The following is a 15,649-nucleotide window of genomic DNA, read 5'->3' as shown; positions in this document are numbered from 1 at the left end:
GGTATGATAAGTATTTCAAGTTATTTTGCAAAAATGGCCAAAAAAGAGAATTCCATACCCGACCTTTAAGGGTCGGGTATGGAATGGCCACACTGAACGCGTTAAGCGACGTGCCCTCCCTAGGTTGCAACATTGTTGAGATACCATAGCCGAGGAGACGAGTCGACTGTACGCCTCGTGCCCATTTTCTCAAGCATTTCTGAAGTTCAAGCGCAGCGGAGCTTTTTGCTGCACTCTGAAATAAAACTGCTTAGGATCGTTTAGTGACGCCTTCGCCAGTGGTTCCAGATTGGGCCAGATTTTTCGCCCAATCTGGCAACACTGGCGATCCCCATGACGGCAGAGGGAGGGTTATTTTCATTTTGAAATAATTGTAATTATAATGTGTAATTAAACAATATATATTACTTATGGCAAATTCTAATCTTATAGACAACAATACCGTTTTTCTCCTTTTTGGATGGGGTAAAAACATTACCCCGGCCTCATACTCGGCAGTTAGTTGGCTACATTCAATCGCACAGCAACTATCTGAACAATCCTAGCATAAACATACACTGGAGCATCTTAAAAAAAAAAAAGACATACTGCAGTCAAGTTAAATAATGACTGGATTCCAGTAATCGAATGACAGATTTGATACTTTCCACAGTAATGCGTAAATAAGGATATGTACACACATATCCTGTCTACTTGGCTTCTTTCCAGTCCCAGTGTGATGCTCTACCTTGGAGGTTAGATCTCTGTGGAATATGCCCATGCTATGCAGGTACTGGAGGCCCCTAGAGATGTCCAGCGAAAGGCCCCTCCTCACACACCAGGACAGGTACACATCGCTGTCTAGCAACTGCTCCAGACTTCCCCCATTGATGTACTGAAATAAAGTGGCATACACATATATGAATATTAATACATCACACACACACACACACACACACACACACACACACACACACACACACACACACACACACACACACACACACACACACACACACACACACACACACACACACATTGGACTGCAGCAGAGAGGTAAACATGATTAAATGTGTCCAAAACACAAATTAAGATTCATCTATAGATTTGAAATCAAAAGCCTTGAGGAAACAGTATTGGTCTTCTACTGTTCACATATTCTGCTTACACATCACACACACAGACAATGGAGCAACAAAGAGGCAGACAGTAAGACGCCCGCAACGCACATCAATCATTCATTGCCATTTGCAGGAGGGTATTTGAATTGCTCCTGTCAGCGGTCTGACACATCTGTTGCTGTTCCCATGGTTACCACCGTAAGAAGTGTCCGTGGAATACCACCGGGACTAGTGAGGGGTGGAGGGGGGTAGACGGAGGAGCAGGAGAGGAGCGAGATAGAGAGGAACAGGTCCCTATGCTATGTAGGAGGAGTGTGGGGGGGGGGGCCTGACATTTACCTCCGTCAGCGCATGCAACTGGCCTTCATGGACACACACACCAATAAACCTGCACACACACATAAAATAAAGAACAAATAATGGGCACAATAAACATTTTTAATTTTGAACAAATTAATAAAATATATATATATGTGCCTAGATCGGTTATGATTCTATGTCCTTTCTCAATTGTTGGTGACCATTTGACCCCTGTGGTGTGCAAAACTGTTCAAATTAAATATCATTGTTACACACTGCAACATTTCATATTTTCTTCCCAATGGTGGATTGATTTTACAGTCTGAGATTACCAGGAGATAATCGGTTATAACTTATTTTTGCATGCATTGTAAAGAGTTGTATGCAAAGTAGGATGCATAACATTTCCTTTGAATAAACTCCCTCTGAGCTCTGTAGAGACAGTTTGATTGTCTCTGAGGTGTGAACAACACCTACCTGAGGATGTTGGGGTGACAGAGTCGGTTCATGAGTTGAACCTCCCGCAACATGTTAGCTTTGTTGCTAGCAAGCGTGTTCATCTTCAGCGCCATCACCTGGCCGGTGTTCCTGTGCTGCACCTGAATCAGATGAAGACAAGAACGCGTTATTAGGACCCAGAGAAGCAAGCAAACCTGGGCAATGGCTTACATCACTGTTCCCCAAACCTTTCTCTGGGCGACCAAATTCACATAGGCATGGAGGGAAGAGACAAAATCCACGTTTATGAGCCGCCCTCACCCTTTCCAAATCACTCGACACTAGGCAAACTGTACTGCAGACCTATTGAATTTATATACTATGAATTTCTTTGTTAACACAGCAATTTCTTTTTAGTGTAAATTTGAACTTTGTTTACTTGCCAAGCCTATAATATTGAATCAAAGACATTTGAAAAAGATGGTTACAGCCAGAACAGCTCCTCTGCGAGCCAGCTGGGTTTGGGATGAACGGGAATCCCGAATGCCTATTGGTGGAAACGGGAACACCATCGTGAGGACCAAAGATCTAATGCAGATGAAACAATAAAAATCTGTTGCAAACCATCCTTTGAGAGACACTGACTAAGATCAATGGTGTTCTGATCTACGTGTGAAAATAATGTTGTAAACAATGGCCAAATGTTGCAAATACTTTTTAAATGATCTTCTGTGCTTGTGCAAAACATTGCCACATAAGGATGTGTTTGGTAGTGTGAACCCTACACATTAGTGAATGAAGCGTTTCCTTCCAGTTTGACAGTTCAGAAATGGCCCATGCTGAATCCCAATTTCAGTTGCAGTGTTGCTGCTTTTGTGTCTCCTCCTCAACAGCTCCATGAGGAAGGCCACGTGTGAGTCCCCAATGTGCTCTGGGCATTCCATCTTTTGCTGGAGAAAACACTGATATCTGTCTTCATGAAAATAAAAATTTTCAATATGTTCTGACCATTTGTGCATTGGGGTAGACAACTGAAAACAAATTAAAACCAATGTTTACGTGGATTTTGGTGTCAGGGACCTTTAAAGGGTCATAACATAATTGGAAGTAATAATCACGATAAAATCTAAATAATGAACAAATAATTAGACGGCTATTAAGTTTGGGTAATTTTAGGTCAATTACGGGGTGATCTTTTTAAGTTGCACACACAAACTGTCGTACTCTAGCAAAAGTTCACTCATTTAACAGTACACTAATGTTGACAATCTTTTTTATTCTCAGTCAAGTAACATTTTAATGATATTCTCTCTCCCAGTTTGATGTTTCTCAGTGCACAGACACTAGGAGGACAACTTTGGCATACCAGATACTGATTAGCGTACAGGTTGTATGCATGTGTGCATGTGAGTTTAGATTCTCTAGTGTGTGTGTGTGTGTGTGTGTTGTGTGGTGTGTGGTGTGTGGTGTGTGTGTGTGTGTATTAATAGCATAGCAGCACTAATAGGCTTACTGGATTTTCCATCACCCTGACTGATCCACACAAATCCATTGGAACATTACACCGGAGCAGACTCGACTAGCACCAGAGAAAATAGCCTGAATACACACAGACACAGACACAGACACAGACACACACACACACACACACACACACACACACACACACACACACACACACACACACTAACGCTAACCTATTTGTGCTGTGTGGACCATCTGAACATCAGAATTTACGATTTATAACCCCAACTTTGTATACAACCTTCTACTGCTGTATATGTTTTATCTATCCATTTTCCAGTCTGATTTGAAATGAGTCTAATTATTGTTACCATCAATTTGAATAAAATTCACGGATCCAGTTTGAACAGGATACAGAAAAACTAGAATACATCCAAGGGTAAAGATTACCGCCGTATGGACCGGACTGGCCTGTAAACTATTAAGGTAAACGGGTGCCAAGGTTTTTCTGGATAAAAAGTAGGGCTGGGTATTGGCAGGGACTTCGCGATACGATACGTATCACGATACACTGGTCACGATACGATATATCACGATATAATGCGTATCATGATATATCACGATGTATTGCGATATTCAACATACACAAATTTAGTCAAAACAATTTCATTCAAAATTTCCTTTCCAATTTATTTTGGTTTTGACAAATTATCAAACACTGCTGCAGTTGCCATAACATCAAGATAACAAATGCAATTCAATATTGCACTAACTGGACACAACACACTGACAATGAAAACATAAAAAAATTCATGTGTGTTTTTGTGTCAATTAACTTATGTAAATAAAGTGCATATGCAGCACAACAAGTATGCCTTGTCTTGTCACTCAACATAATGAATTAGGAAGGGGCAGCTCTAATGCTATCCTTGCTGTTAGCCATGTTGTTTGTAGCTAAGCCATAAACATGAGAAGAAGGATTCAAGCCGATTCCAGTTCTCACTGTGCCACACCTACTGGAGCGGATTTTGTAGTTCACGTTTACAACCCTTTAAAAACATGTTTTTATCTCTGTCCCTACGTCTGTGATGTCTTAAATGTGAACACACAAATTTTTCATGTCCCCCACCGTATCGCATCACTTAAAAGAATAAAAAAAAAAATATATATATATATAATATATATATATGTATTAGTGCTTTCAGTTTTGCGTTATTAACGGCGTTAAGGCAAAGCAATTTTAACGGCGTTAATTTTTTTATCCTGCGATTAACGCTCTTTTGGCTTGGCAAACGTTGATGTTTTTTCACCTGCTGTCTAGCAACAACTTAGGCTGGTTCTACCAGACTCTCGTACTTCACTTCATTTCATTTCATTTGTACTGAAGGGAAATTCAAATTGAGCGGAAGTACTTAGGCGGGCGGAGCCAGGCTAGCAACAACTAGTCACGTTAGAAAAAAGACAACACCATACCGGATCTAGCTACACCGGAAACAAAACAACAAGCACGCTGCACAAACTTGTTGGGGCAAGCAAGGATACGGAGCGGGTGAAAAGCTCCTTAAAAGTGTGTGTGTTTGTTTGTGTGTCACTCTGTTCGAGCCTGGGCCCAGTTTCCCGAAAGCGTCGTTAGCCTAAGTGGATCGTGAAGTGCGTCGTACGAGCATCGTACAGTTTTCACACCGTTTCCCAAAAGCATCCTTGGTAACGAACGTCGTGAAAATGCTCGTAGCTAACGAGGACTCGAGGGGTACTCGTAGGATGCTCTTAGCATCGTTAGCCTACTATAGCCTCAGTGGCGTCACCAGCGGACAAGGGGAAGCAGGGGAAGCAGCCATAGGCAGCCAGAATGACGTCGGAAAATACCCGTATTACCGTCGAAGATGCCCCCGCCACTTTTAAATGATTCGTTTGGCAGCATTTTGGGTACCCGGCGGAAATTATGAATGGCAGTAGAGTGACTGATAAGACACGGACAATACCAAGTTGTCAGTGACATACTTGGTCAGACTCTGTTTGCACTATTTGCACTCTGTATTGATGGAGTAGAACTTTGATTTGGTTTTGCACATAATATTGTTTGCACTTGAAAAAAAAGCGAATTATTTAATTTTATTAATTTTACTTCAACTTTTATAAATTTTAGTTTTAGTTTCAATTTCATGAATGTTAAGAGTTATAATAAAACATTTCAAAATGCATGTGCAACTCGGTTAAATAAAAGTCTGTTGGTCCAGACATATATTTTGTCATCGTAGTTTTCTTAAAATCTCGTCTCGTCTCGTTCTCGTGAACCGAATATCGTGTCTCGTCTCGTCTCGTGAGCTGAGTGTATCGTCACACCCCTAGTAGACATGTATCATGCTAAGACCAGCGGTTGTTGGAAAATTTCTTCAGGCGTTTTTTGTTTGCGCACTGTAGGCATTCGGTGAGGCTGTGATGAAGTTCAGTATTTATTGGACCGTGTCTAGACAGTAACCAACATCCCTGACCATAGTTAATCGCGTTTGTAGTCTACACTCAGACGTGAAGTCATTATTGCATGCGGGTGTCTTATGCAATAATTATGCAATAATACAAATTATTCTAAAGAGGTCTAGACTCCGTGCGCTTGGTTCATTTCTCCAATGAACCAAGAAAGCCTGCGCCGTGACAACCGGGGTTGTCCCCTCGGTTTTACACAGGAAACTTGAGATAAGAAGGTGAAATCGCTGGGCGTGCCAAGCTGCGACCAAACCGGCTTGGCAGCGTAAAAGACCTACATCATCCTGCCCAACAATATGGGCAGGATCTAGACCAAGCTCTCCTAATCGGGTCAGCAATAGCCGTGTGTCAATGCGTAGCTTCTGCGTTTGAATGATAATGAATGAATGGAACGTTTCATTTTTAATGTCTACAAATATTCTAGAGTGCATGCCAATCAATGAAACCTTATGCGGAATCAGATAAAGTCAGCGCTCTTTGCTGTGCAAAGCATGTTTCAGAAATCAGCACCTAGTTGTCACAAAAGCTGTTTTGTAATATGGAAGGGGGGAAAATGCTGTGAAAAAATGTACGCACAGTGCATATAGGATTAGGGCCGATACATATGTCGGCCTAGGCCTATTCAATTGCGTTTTAATGTTAGCATTCAAATTATTGCAGTCTATTCTTTTCGTAGGCTAATCTGCTGTCGGCCTTGATGGGGAGATGTTTTAACGCTTTTTAACCCCATTTTCATTCCTGCGTCTCCCTCAATACGGAGCCCATTTCAGCACTGTGTCAGTAGACAGTTACAATCCTACGAACGTCGTGAGTGCAGTAAACGCACGTTCATGTTAAGAGGAGTTTTGGGAAAAGCACCGAAGAAATTCATGATGGTTCGCAAGATCCATCGTGATAATGATCGTACGAGTGAAGATCCATCATTATCGGGGAACGAGGCCCTGCAAGAGAGTTCAATGTTGTCATTAGCTGTTACGTCTTTTTTGACCAATCGCAGTTCAAGGCCCACCTAGGCTGTACCACTTCAGGAGGGGCTGCTCAGTTACTCCCCTCTAGACAAAATCGACTTGGTTGCGATGTTGACAGTTTGTGAGCGTTGCGTCTGTTGAGTGAGTGAGAGGTTGGGGGCGCTGTCACACTAAATTTGTACCGGCTGGCAAATTTTTACCGGGCGCGTCATCCATACGTAATCCACTCCAAATCTGCCTGGCAACAGATGATCGCGTCGAATGACGTGAAAGGTTCACGAACATTCGCGAACCTTCTATCTAGCGATCCGTTATCTGTATTGTGCTATTTCGTCCTTGACCTGCTTTAAACACTAAATTTGATTAAACAATTAAATACAATACAAATATAAAGTAAAAACAAGTGTTATCTAGATCCTGTTTCTGTATTATGTTATTTCGTCTTTGGCAACATGAGCGCGAATGTCTTTTAAAACCCGCTTTAAACACTCAGTTTACTAGCTAAATTTGATCAAACAATTAAATACAATACAAATATAAACTAAAAACAAGTGTTATCTAGCGATCCGTTAACTGTATTTATGTTATTTCGTCTTTGGCAACATGAGCGCGAATGTTTTTTGAAACCTGCCCGGCAACGGACGACGCGATTATCTGCTGACAGGCAGGTTTGGAATGGACTACGTATTGATGACGGGCCCGGTACAAATTTGGCAGCCGGTACAAATTTAGTGTGACAGCGCACAGCTCAGGCTGCCGGACGGCGCTGCAAGAAACTTTTATAAAACGCAATATTGTTATCCCGACAGCCCCGAAACGTTAACGGCCCACCGGGAGTTCTCCCGAGTCTCCTGACTACCAGTCCGCCACTGTGTGTGTGTGTGTGTGTGTGTGTGTGTGTGTGTGTGTGTGTGTGTGTGTGTGTGTGTGTGTGTGTGTGTGTGTGTGGTAGGAATATTCATACTAAATAATAAATGTTATAGTATTTCCCATCTTTGCTGAGCAAGAGTTTTGTTTGAAACTTCAGTGATTGAAACAAATAAAAGCCTGGGCTATTGAAGTCTTTTGGTAGGCCTACCACTGTCGTGCACCTACCCAATGTCAAGGTGACCGGGTTGAATTCACTGCGGGTCTCTCTTTTTGCATCCATCTTACCAAATATATTTTATTACTGTCCTTCTCAACACTCTGATCTCACTAAAAGGCTGGCAGCACGAAATCAAGGGATATTTAGAATACTTAGAAAATCGCGATTAAATATTTTAATTGCTTGACAGCACTAATATATATATATATTTATACAACGGGGGACCTAAATCCAGCGATCTGATTGGTTCCCAACTGTTGTATAATGAGCGTATACATAACTGCTATGACGCCCGATCATTTTGTGAAAGTTTGCATATCACTCCGCGCCTGGAAGTAGAAACTGTTACAAAGTAAAACATATGTTGGATGATGGAGAGGGTGTAAATGTTGTTACTCCAGGAGTGAGCAAGGCGATGGAGAGACTAACGAAAGCTTAGGCACACGGCGAGTGAACTGCTCCATGGGATAAATTGCCGGCGAACCGCTCTATCGGAGCCTTCTCTCGGAGGGACGCTAAAGTGTGTTGCATAGCGACCGTCGATGCATAGCGGAAGCCAGGAGGGACTACTTTTTTGTATTCTTTAATAAAACGGCTATTTTGACTTTCTTGTTTTCGTTTTAAAAGTAGTGTGTCTATGACTTTCGTTTCGCCATAACACTAACCGTTGTATAAAAGCAATAGATCACTTCAGTCAGTGGCATGTGCTCATTATACCACTGTGAAGGGGGTCGCCGGCCCTCCGCTGCGCGTCGGGGCCGGACAACGCCCCTTAACAGTGGTATAATGAGCACATACCACAGCCTGGCGTGATCTATTGCTTAATTATACAACGGGGGACCTAAATCCAGCGATCTGATTGGTTCCCAACTGTTGTATAATGAGCATATACATAACTGCTATGACGCCCGATCATTTTGTGAAAGTTTGCATATCACTCCGCGCCTGGAAGTAGAAACAGTTACAAAGTAAAACATGTGTTGGATGATGGAGAGGGTGTAAATGTTGTTACTCCAGGAGTGAGCAAGGCGATGGAGAGACTAACGAAAGCTTAGGCACACGGCGAGTGAACTGCTCCATGGGATAAATTGCCGGCGAACCGCTCTATCGGAGCCTTCTCTCGGAGGGACGCTAAAGTGTGTTGCATAGCGACCGTCGATGCATAGCGGAAGCCAGGAGGGACTACTTTTTTGTATTCTTTAATAAAACGGCTATTTTGACTTTCTTGGTTTCGTTTTAAAAGTAGTGTGTCTATGACTTTCGTTTCGCCATAACACTAACCGTTGTATAAAAGCAATAGATCACTTCAGTCAGTGGCATGTGCTCATTATACCACTGTGAAGGGGGTCGCCGGCCCTCCGCTGCGCGTCGGGGCCGGACAACGCCCCTTAACAGTGGTATAATGAGCACATACCACAGCCTGGCGTGATCTATTGCTTAATTATACAACGGGGGACCTAAATCCAGCGATCTGATTGGTTCCCAACTGTTGTATAATGAGCATATACATAACTGCTATGACGCCCGATCATTTTGTGAAAGTTTGCATATCACTCCGCGCCTGGAAGTAGAAACAGTTACAAAGTAAAACATGTGTTGGATGATGGAGAGGGTGTAAATGTTGTTACTCCAGGAGTGAGCAAGGCGATGGAGAGACTAACGAAAGCTTAGGCACACGGCGAGTGAACTGCTCCATAGGATAAATTGCCGGCGAACCGCTCTATCGGAGCCTTCTCTCGGAGGGACGCTAAAGTGTGTTGCATAGCGACCGTCGATGCATAGCGGCAGCCAGGAGGGACTACTTTTTTGTATTCTTTAACAAAACGGCTACTTTGACTTTCTTTGTTTCTTTTTAAATGTAGTGTGTCTATGACTTTCGTTTCGCCATAACAGTAACCGTTGTATAAAAGCAATAGATCACTTCAGTCAGTGGCATGTGCTCATTATACCACAGCCTGGTGTGATCTATTGCTTAAATATACATTTATTAATAATAATGTTTTCCTTTCTTCAAAATATCCAGAGCAAACTAAATATCGGCATAGCGATTTTTTGACACAGCCCTAATAAAAAGCACTTTGTTAAAATGTATCAACAGATTTCAATGAGTGGTTTTTTATTCATAAGAAAACATTTTTATTTTATATTTGTATTATTATTGATATATGTTTAATAAACCCTTTAATTAAAACTACTCAATGAAAATGATTCAGACATCTCAATGCTACAGTACTGTAGTGCCGGGGCTATGTTCCTTGTATTGTTTATACCACTGCTATTGGTTGCTGATGTTTTCCCATCATGCTATGTTTTAAAAAGGATTGAGAGTCCAATGGTGGGGTCGACGGTAAGTGATTTCGGTTAGTCAATGTCAGGTTCTTGGTCAAGTTAAGTCTTGGTGTACTCTTGTAGCGATACAATAAAGTCCCTGAAAGAATATCACACCTCATCTTTTGACATTCACCACAGTGCTATTTTTTTACTTAAATAAAAACAGCTCCCCTTATTTGTGTACAAGCCATCTTGTTCTCATATGGCGGCGACGTCGATGTAACACAAACAATGTGGCGTCTATGTACATAGGTCTATAGGTCCATGATAGTAGGTCTATTTACACAGGTCTATAGGTCCATGATAGTAGGTCTATGTACATAGGTCTATAGATCTATGATAGTAGGTCCATGTACACAGGTATATAGGTCTATGATAGTAGGTCTGTGAAAATAGTTCTATAGGTCTATGGTAGTAGGTCTATGTACATAGGTCTATGGTAGTACATATATGGTTCTAGGTACATAGGTCTATAGGTCCATGGTAGGGATGGGCGTGAGGAATCGATTACTCGAGTACTCCTCGTTACAAATGAACTCGGTTGGTGGACAGGCAAACTCAAGTTTGCATATACACACACAAACAAAGTTTTCTGAAGCAAATGCATGCCGTGGGCACAAAGCAAATTAAATGTATCCATTTCTGTGTGGCGCCCACTGGCGCGTTCCGTGCCGTGTGCAGGCACGCCAGAATTCAAAAAGTTAAGAGATGGCGGTTAAAGCAAAGTGCAGCGAAGAATTGAAATACTTTAAAGAAATAAGAGATCATAAGGTGAAATGTAAAATATGCCAAGCGAAATCGAGCTACCACAAAGTACTATACAGCAACATATGCTCCTGAAACACAACGGTGAGTTCGGGAAAGCAGACCCGCAGCAACCAAGTGTGTCGGCTATTTTCACCGCCGCAAGACGCAGCTTTAATCCCGGCCGTGTAGAGAAGATCACAACGCTGAGTATTTCCATAGTCCATTTGCTGCCGTTTTATTTGCAGCTTTAAATTATTTGCAATGGTTAGGCTACTTATTTCGTTGTTTTTTTTTTACTGTGATTTTAAACCGTGATTTAAATTGTGAGACGCATATTTATTTTTGTGAGGAAAATGTGTTTTGAACGTTTGCAAAAACAAATAATGATTACATGTTTGGTTGGTAATATTGCCGTTCATCATCAGGCCTATTCCTGCTGCAGATGCGTTGCATTCTAAAAATAGATTTGATTAAACGAGTACTCGATTGATCCTCGAGGAATTCCTTCGATCACTCGAGTGCCATCTTTAGGACCGCCCAGTGACCGAAAGTGAACAGTAAAAATGCCTTCTATCTGCTGTGCCGTGGGCTGTGATAACAGCAAGTCAAAAAAAACGGGACAAACGTTTTATAACATTCCCAAAAAAACTGAAAGGAGACATAAGTGGTTAGCTGCCATTAAAAGGGATCACTGGACTCCGACAGAACACTCCAGGCTGTGCAATGAACTTTATTTCGGGTAAGTTAACTCCTTAAAGGGACACTGTGTAACATTTTAAGTCATTTATTACCTCAAATCAACGTAATCATTCATAAATAAGTCCTCATTGGTGTAAAATTATCTCTGCCAAAAATCGCACTTATCCTCCTGAGCGAAGAATAATTAATATGTAGTTACATAGGACGGGTAAGCTTCATGGAGGCTTCCATGTTCTTCTGGTCTATGAACTGCCGAGAGGGACAAAAAGCACTATGTGGTACAGGAAATGCAAACGCGTTTTCACTCTGAGCCAGCGTGAATGATGACTGAAATAATTCAATATCTTGCTCGAGGAGTAATTACTCATACATCATTAGCTTACATTAATGATTCAATGCAGTTTGAAATTTGTTTGAAATAACGAACCTCATCATCACTCGAATGACGCGATGAGGTAGTATTGGATGTCATTACACAGCTTCTTGGCACATACTGCCCACCGTAGTTTTTGAACAAGCGAGCACTATTAGTTTGAATGCAATATACAATTGTACCACTATTGATGGGAGTAATTACAGTGTCCCTTTAACTGACGTTAGCTATCAACCCTAAGATGATACAATGACATGCCACACAACAATGTTGATGATGACAGTGATTCACAAAATAAGATCAGTCACAATTATTTTATCTTCGCTCATCTATAACATCATATAACATCTGTAACATTACTTGTTTCTGGTAGAGATGTAACAAGGCACGTAACTGAAGTGTTCCGTTCACGTTGCGTCTGCTGTAACAATAACCTTCTGCTATAATCAGATGTAATGAAACTAGTCTTCTAAAACTATTTTTTGCGCGTTGCGAACGGAGCGTTTCACTTACCCAGTGTAGCCCACCTGTTCCGTCTCACACACGGTTCATTAATCTGTCGAAGGGACAGATACAGGAAATTTTTCCTGCCACATGCCATCACACTGTACAATAACAGCTAAAACTCATAATAATAATAATAATACATTCTCAAAGCACCTTATACGTTTTATCTGTTCACTTGCACCTTATATTTCTACTTTGCACTACAATTATACTGCTTATTTATAAAAAAATTATGTTACATTTTATATTGCTTCTTTTTTATATATATGTCAAGGTTGTTTCTCTGTACTTGTGTTGTTACTGTGTTTGTGTTGTCACTGTATTTAATGCTGCTGCTACACTGCAATTTCCCAGCTTGGGATCAATAAAGTATATCTATGTATCTATCTAATGTGTCACTATACGTCATTCTTACACCCCGACTATGTGCCAAATTTGTTTGATTATCTCACACCTGAGCAACGCAAAAGAAAAAGAAATAGCTACAGCAAATTTGAGCAAATCCAAGCTGTCAAAAGAAAGAGAAGGACGCATGATGTTGGACCTGTGGCACCCTGTGATGACACCTCAGCTCAGGAGGGTAGAGTTCAGACAGCTGATCACAACTACTGTAACTCCACAGTCGATGCTGAGAGCAGTGTACCATGCTCCAATGAAGCCTGCCAAGAAACTGTGAGGAAACTGACAGAAGTGTGTACTGCACTGAGGTCAGAAGTTTATCAGCTCAGGGAAAAGGTTTGCAAGTTATCCTTCAGCCAGGAAACCTTCAAGGACAATGATGACATGGTGCAAGACTTAACTGGAATTCCATCCTTTGCCAAGCTGATGGTTGTCCTCACTTTTGTGTTAGAGTTCCTCAAGGTGGGACCTTGACTGTCTCCCTTTCAAAGCTTTTTAATGACTCTAATGAGAATGAGACTGAATTTACCACTGCACTTTGTTTCATTTATATTTCATGTGTCAAAGCCTACTGTGGGCCGAATTTTTAACAGTACATTAAATGTCATGCATGATAGGTTGTCTAGATTCATACTGTGGCCCAGTAAGGAACAGATTCAAATAAGTTTACCCATGTGTTTCCAAAAATAGTAGTTACAGAAATTGTACATCCATAATAGACTGCTTTGAAATTTTCATTGAAAGACCTAAAAACTTAAGAGGCCGAGCACAAACATATTCACAATACAAGCACCACAATACTGCGAAGTACTTGATATCAATAACTCCACAGGGATTCATATCGTTTGTGTCTTGTGGCTGGGGAGGGCGAGCAAGTGACAGGCACATTACAGAGAACTGTGGCAACCTGGAAAATCTGGTACCTGGTGATTTGGTCCTAGCAGATCGAGGTTTCACATTAGGAGATGCTGTGGGATTGTACAGCGCACATCGCAAAATACCTGGGACAACCATGTATTTGGGTGTCAGTAACATTGTTTTCCTTAGTGTCACAATGTTAAACAATTGTGTACAAATGTAAATATATATCAATCTTTGGGGCCACAAGGCTACTTATGAGTTTCCTGTAAAATTGTGTCTGCTAGTTTTGCGAAGTAAACTATAAAGTCTGTGTGTATATATATATATATATATATATATATATATATATATATATATATACATACGTATGTGTATAAAACTAGTTTGGAAATAAAAAATATTATTCATTCAATTACATAACACTTACATGTTTATTGTACATCGTCACATTGTGGGAACAATATATGTGCAAATACAATACATACATAATACATTTTCCTATCCCATTAGCTCCCCTGTCACAGACTTGAGGGACTCCCCGTTGCATGGAGAAGGATTGTGGACCAGGTAAATGTAAGTGTCGCCAAAAGACATGTTGGGCAAGATAACGACAGATTTCAGCAGGCAGGAGTTGATTTGGAAGTAACTATGGATCAAAACCTAAAATATCAATTTTTTCGGAATAGCGCTGCTTTTCTTTATCAGAGAGATGAGAGATCATCTGATTGACATTAGCAGAGCCCGTTTCTTTGACGTTAACGGTAGCCATTTCCCCTGGTATCGGTTGTTGGCGCTATGGTCCTAAAGATGGCCGCCACAACAAAAAGGTCACGTGATTGATACCCATGTATAGTAGTAGGTCTATGGTAGAAGGTCTATGTACATATGTGGGTCTATATTAGTAGGTATGTGGTAGTAGGTCTATAGGTCTATGGTAGGTCTATGGGTCTATGTACATAGTTATATAGGCTATGGTAGTGGGTCTATGTCTATAAGTCTGTGTACTTAGGTATATGGTATTAGGTCTATGTAGGTATATACAGTAGATCTATGGTAATAGCTCTATGGTAGTGAGTCTATGTCTATAGGTCTATGTAAATAGGTATGTGGTAGTAGGTCTATGGTAGTATGTCTATGTACACAGGTCAATAGGACTATGGTAGTAGATCTATGTACATAGGTTTATGGTAGTAGGTCTTTGTAAAAAGGTATATGGGTATATGGTAGTAGGTCTATGTAAAAACATATATGGGTCTATGGTAGTAGGTCTATGAACATAGTTCCATGGTAGTAGGTCTATGTACATAGTGTGGCAGACGCCAGGGAGGAGTAAGGGGAGTGGTAGGTCTGGCAACCTGCTGGCTCCACCCCCAAGCCATATATGGACTTCCTCCCTCTAACGAGGCAAGCCTGGGGATCGTTACCCGGGGATTCCACCGGACGCGTTACGGCAACGTTACGGCTGCGGCACGGAACGGCTGCGACTCTGCCCTGCTTGCATTTCCACTGGGCGCGTTACGGCAGCGCAACGTGCGTTGCGAGCCTGCCGTATTCACGCAAGATCACGCGATAATTCCTAAACCTAATGTACTCAACTTCCACTCCCAAAACGACTGCACTTAAATGCCACGCTTTGACCTTCCGGCCATTGCCCTTATAAAAATGATGATTTGGTACATAAATGACGTTGTGATGGGCTGCATGAGCTGAGTATTGTGTTTTATTTTGAAAATTGACCGGATGCTCTATGGCTTTTACTTTTTCACTTCCTGCCCTGCTCGATCTGCTCTGTTGAAATTGACGCGGTTCAGCAACGGCTTGCGGCAAAAATAGAAATGCTACGGAATGATAGCGCTGCGGCACGGCGAGCCGCTCCTGGGACGCTGCTGAG

The 15,649-nt window shown here is 41.5% G+C and overlaps 1 protein-coding gene across 2 annotated transcripts in view; it reads right to left on the bottom strand.

Moving 5' to 3' along the window:
* The window catches only part of LOC132453794 (dual specificity testis-specific protein kinase 2-like), a 29,425-nt gene that overhangs the window by 7,851 nt on the left and 5,925 nt on the right, over nt 1-15,649 (bottom strand). Inside the window, exons 2-5 of one of the 2 annotated variants that reach the window (XM_060046744.1) lie at nt 13,805-13,820; nt 1,878-1,999; nt 1,440-1,488; nt 728-874 (exon numbers count right to left, since the gene is read on the bottom strand). In XM_060046744.1, the coding sequence (XP_059902727.1) occupies nt 728-874; nt 1,440-1,488; nt 1,878-1,999; nt 13,805-13,820 (334 nt within the window). The remainder of the gene's footprint in view (nt 1-727; nt 875-1,439; nt 1,489-1,877; nt 2,000-13,804; nt 13,821-15,649) is intronic. The other variant, XM_060046743.1, reaches the window with a different exon arrangement.

Source organism: Gadus macrocephalus, chromosome 3 (genome assembly GCF_031168955.1).
Source record: "Gadus macrocephalus chromosome 3, ASM3116895v1".
In the NCBI taxonomy this organism is placed as follows: domain Eukaryota; kingdom Metazoa; phylum Chordata; class Actinopteri; order Gadiformes; family Gadidae; genus Gadus; species Gadus macrocephalus.
This window is presented reverse-complemented; position numbering and strand designations above follow the sequence as displayed.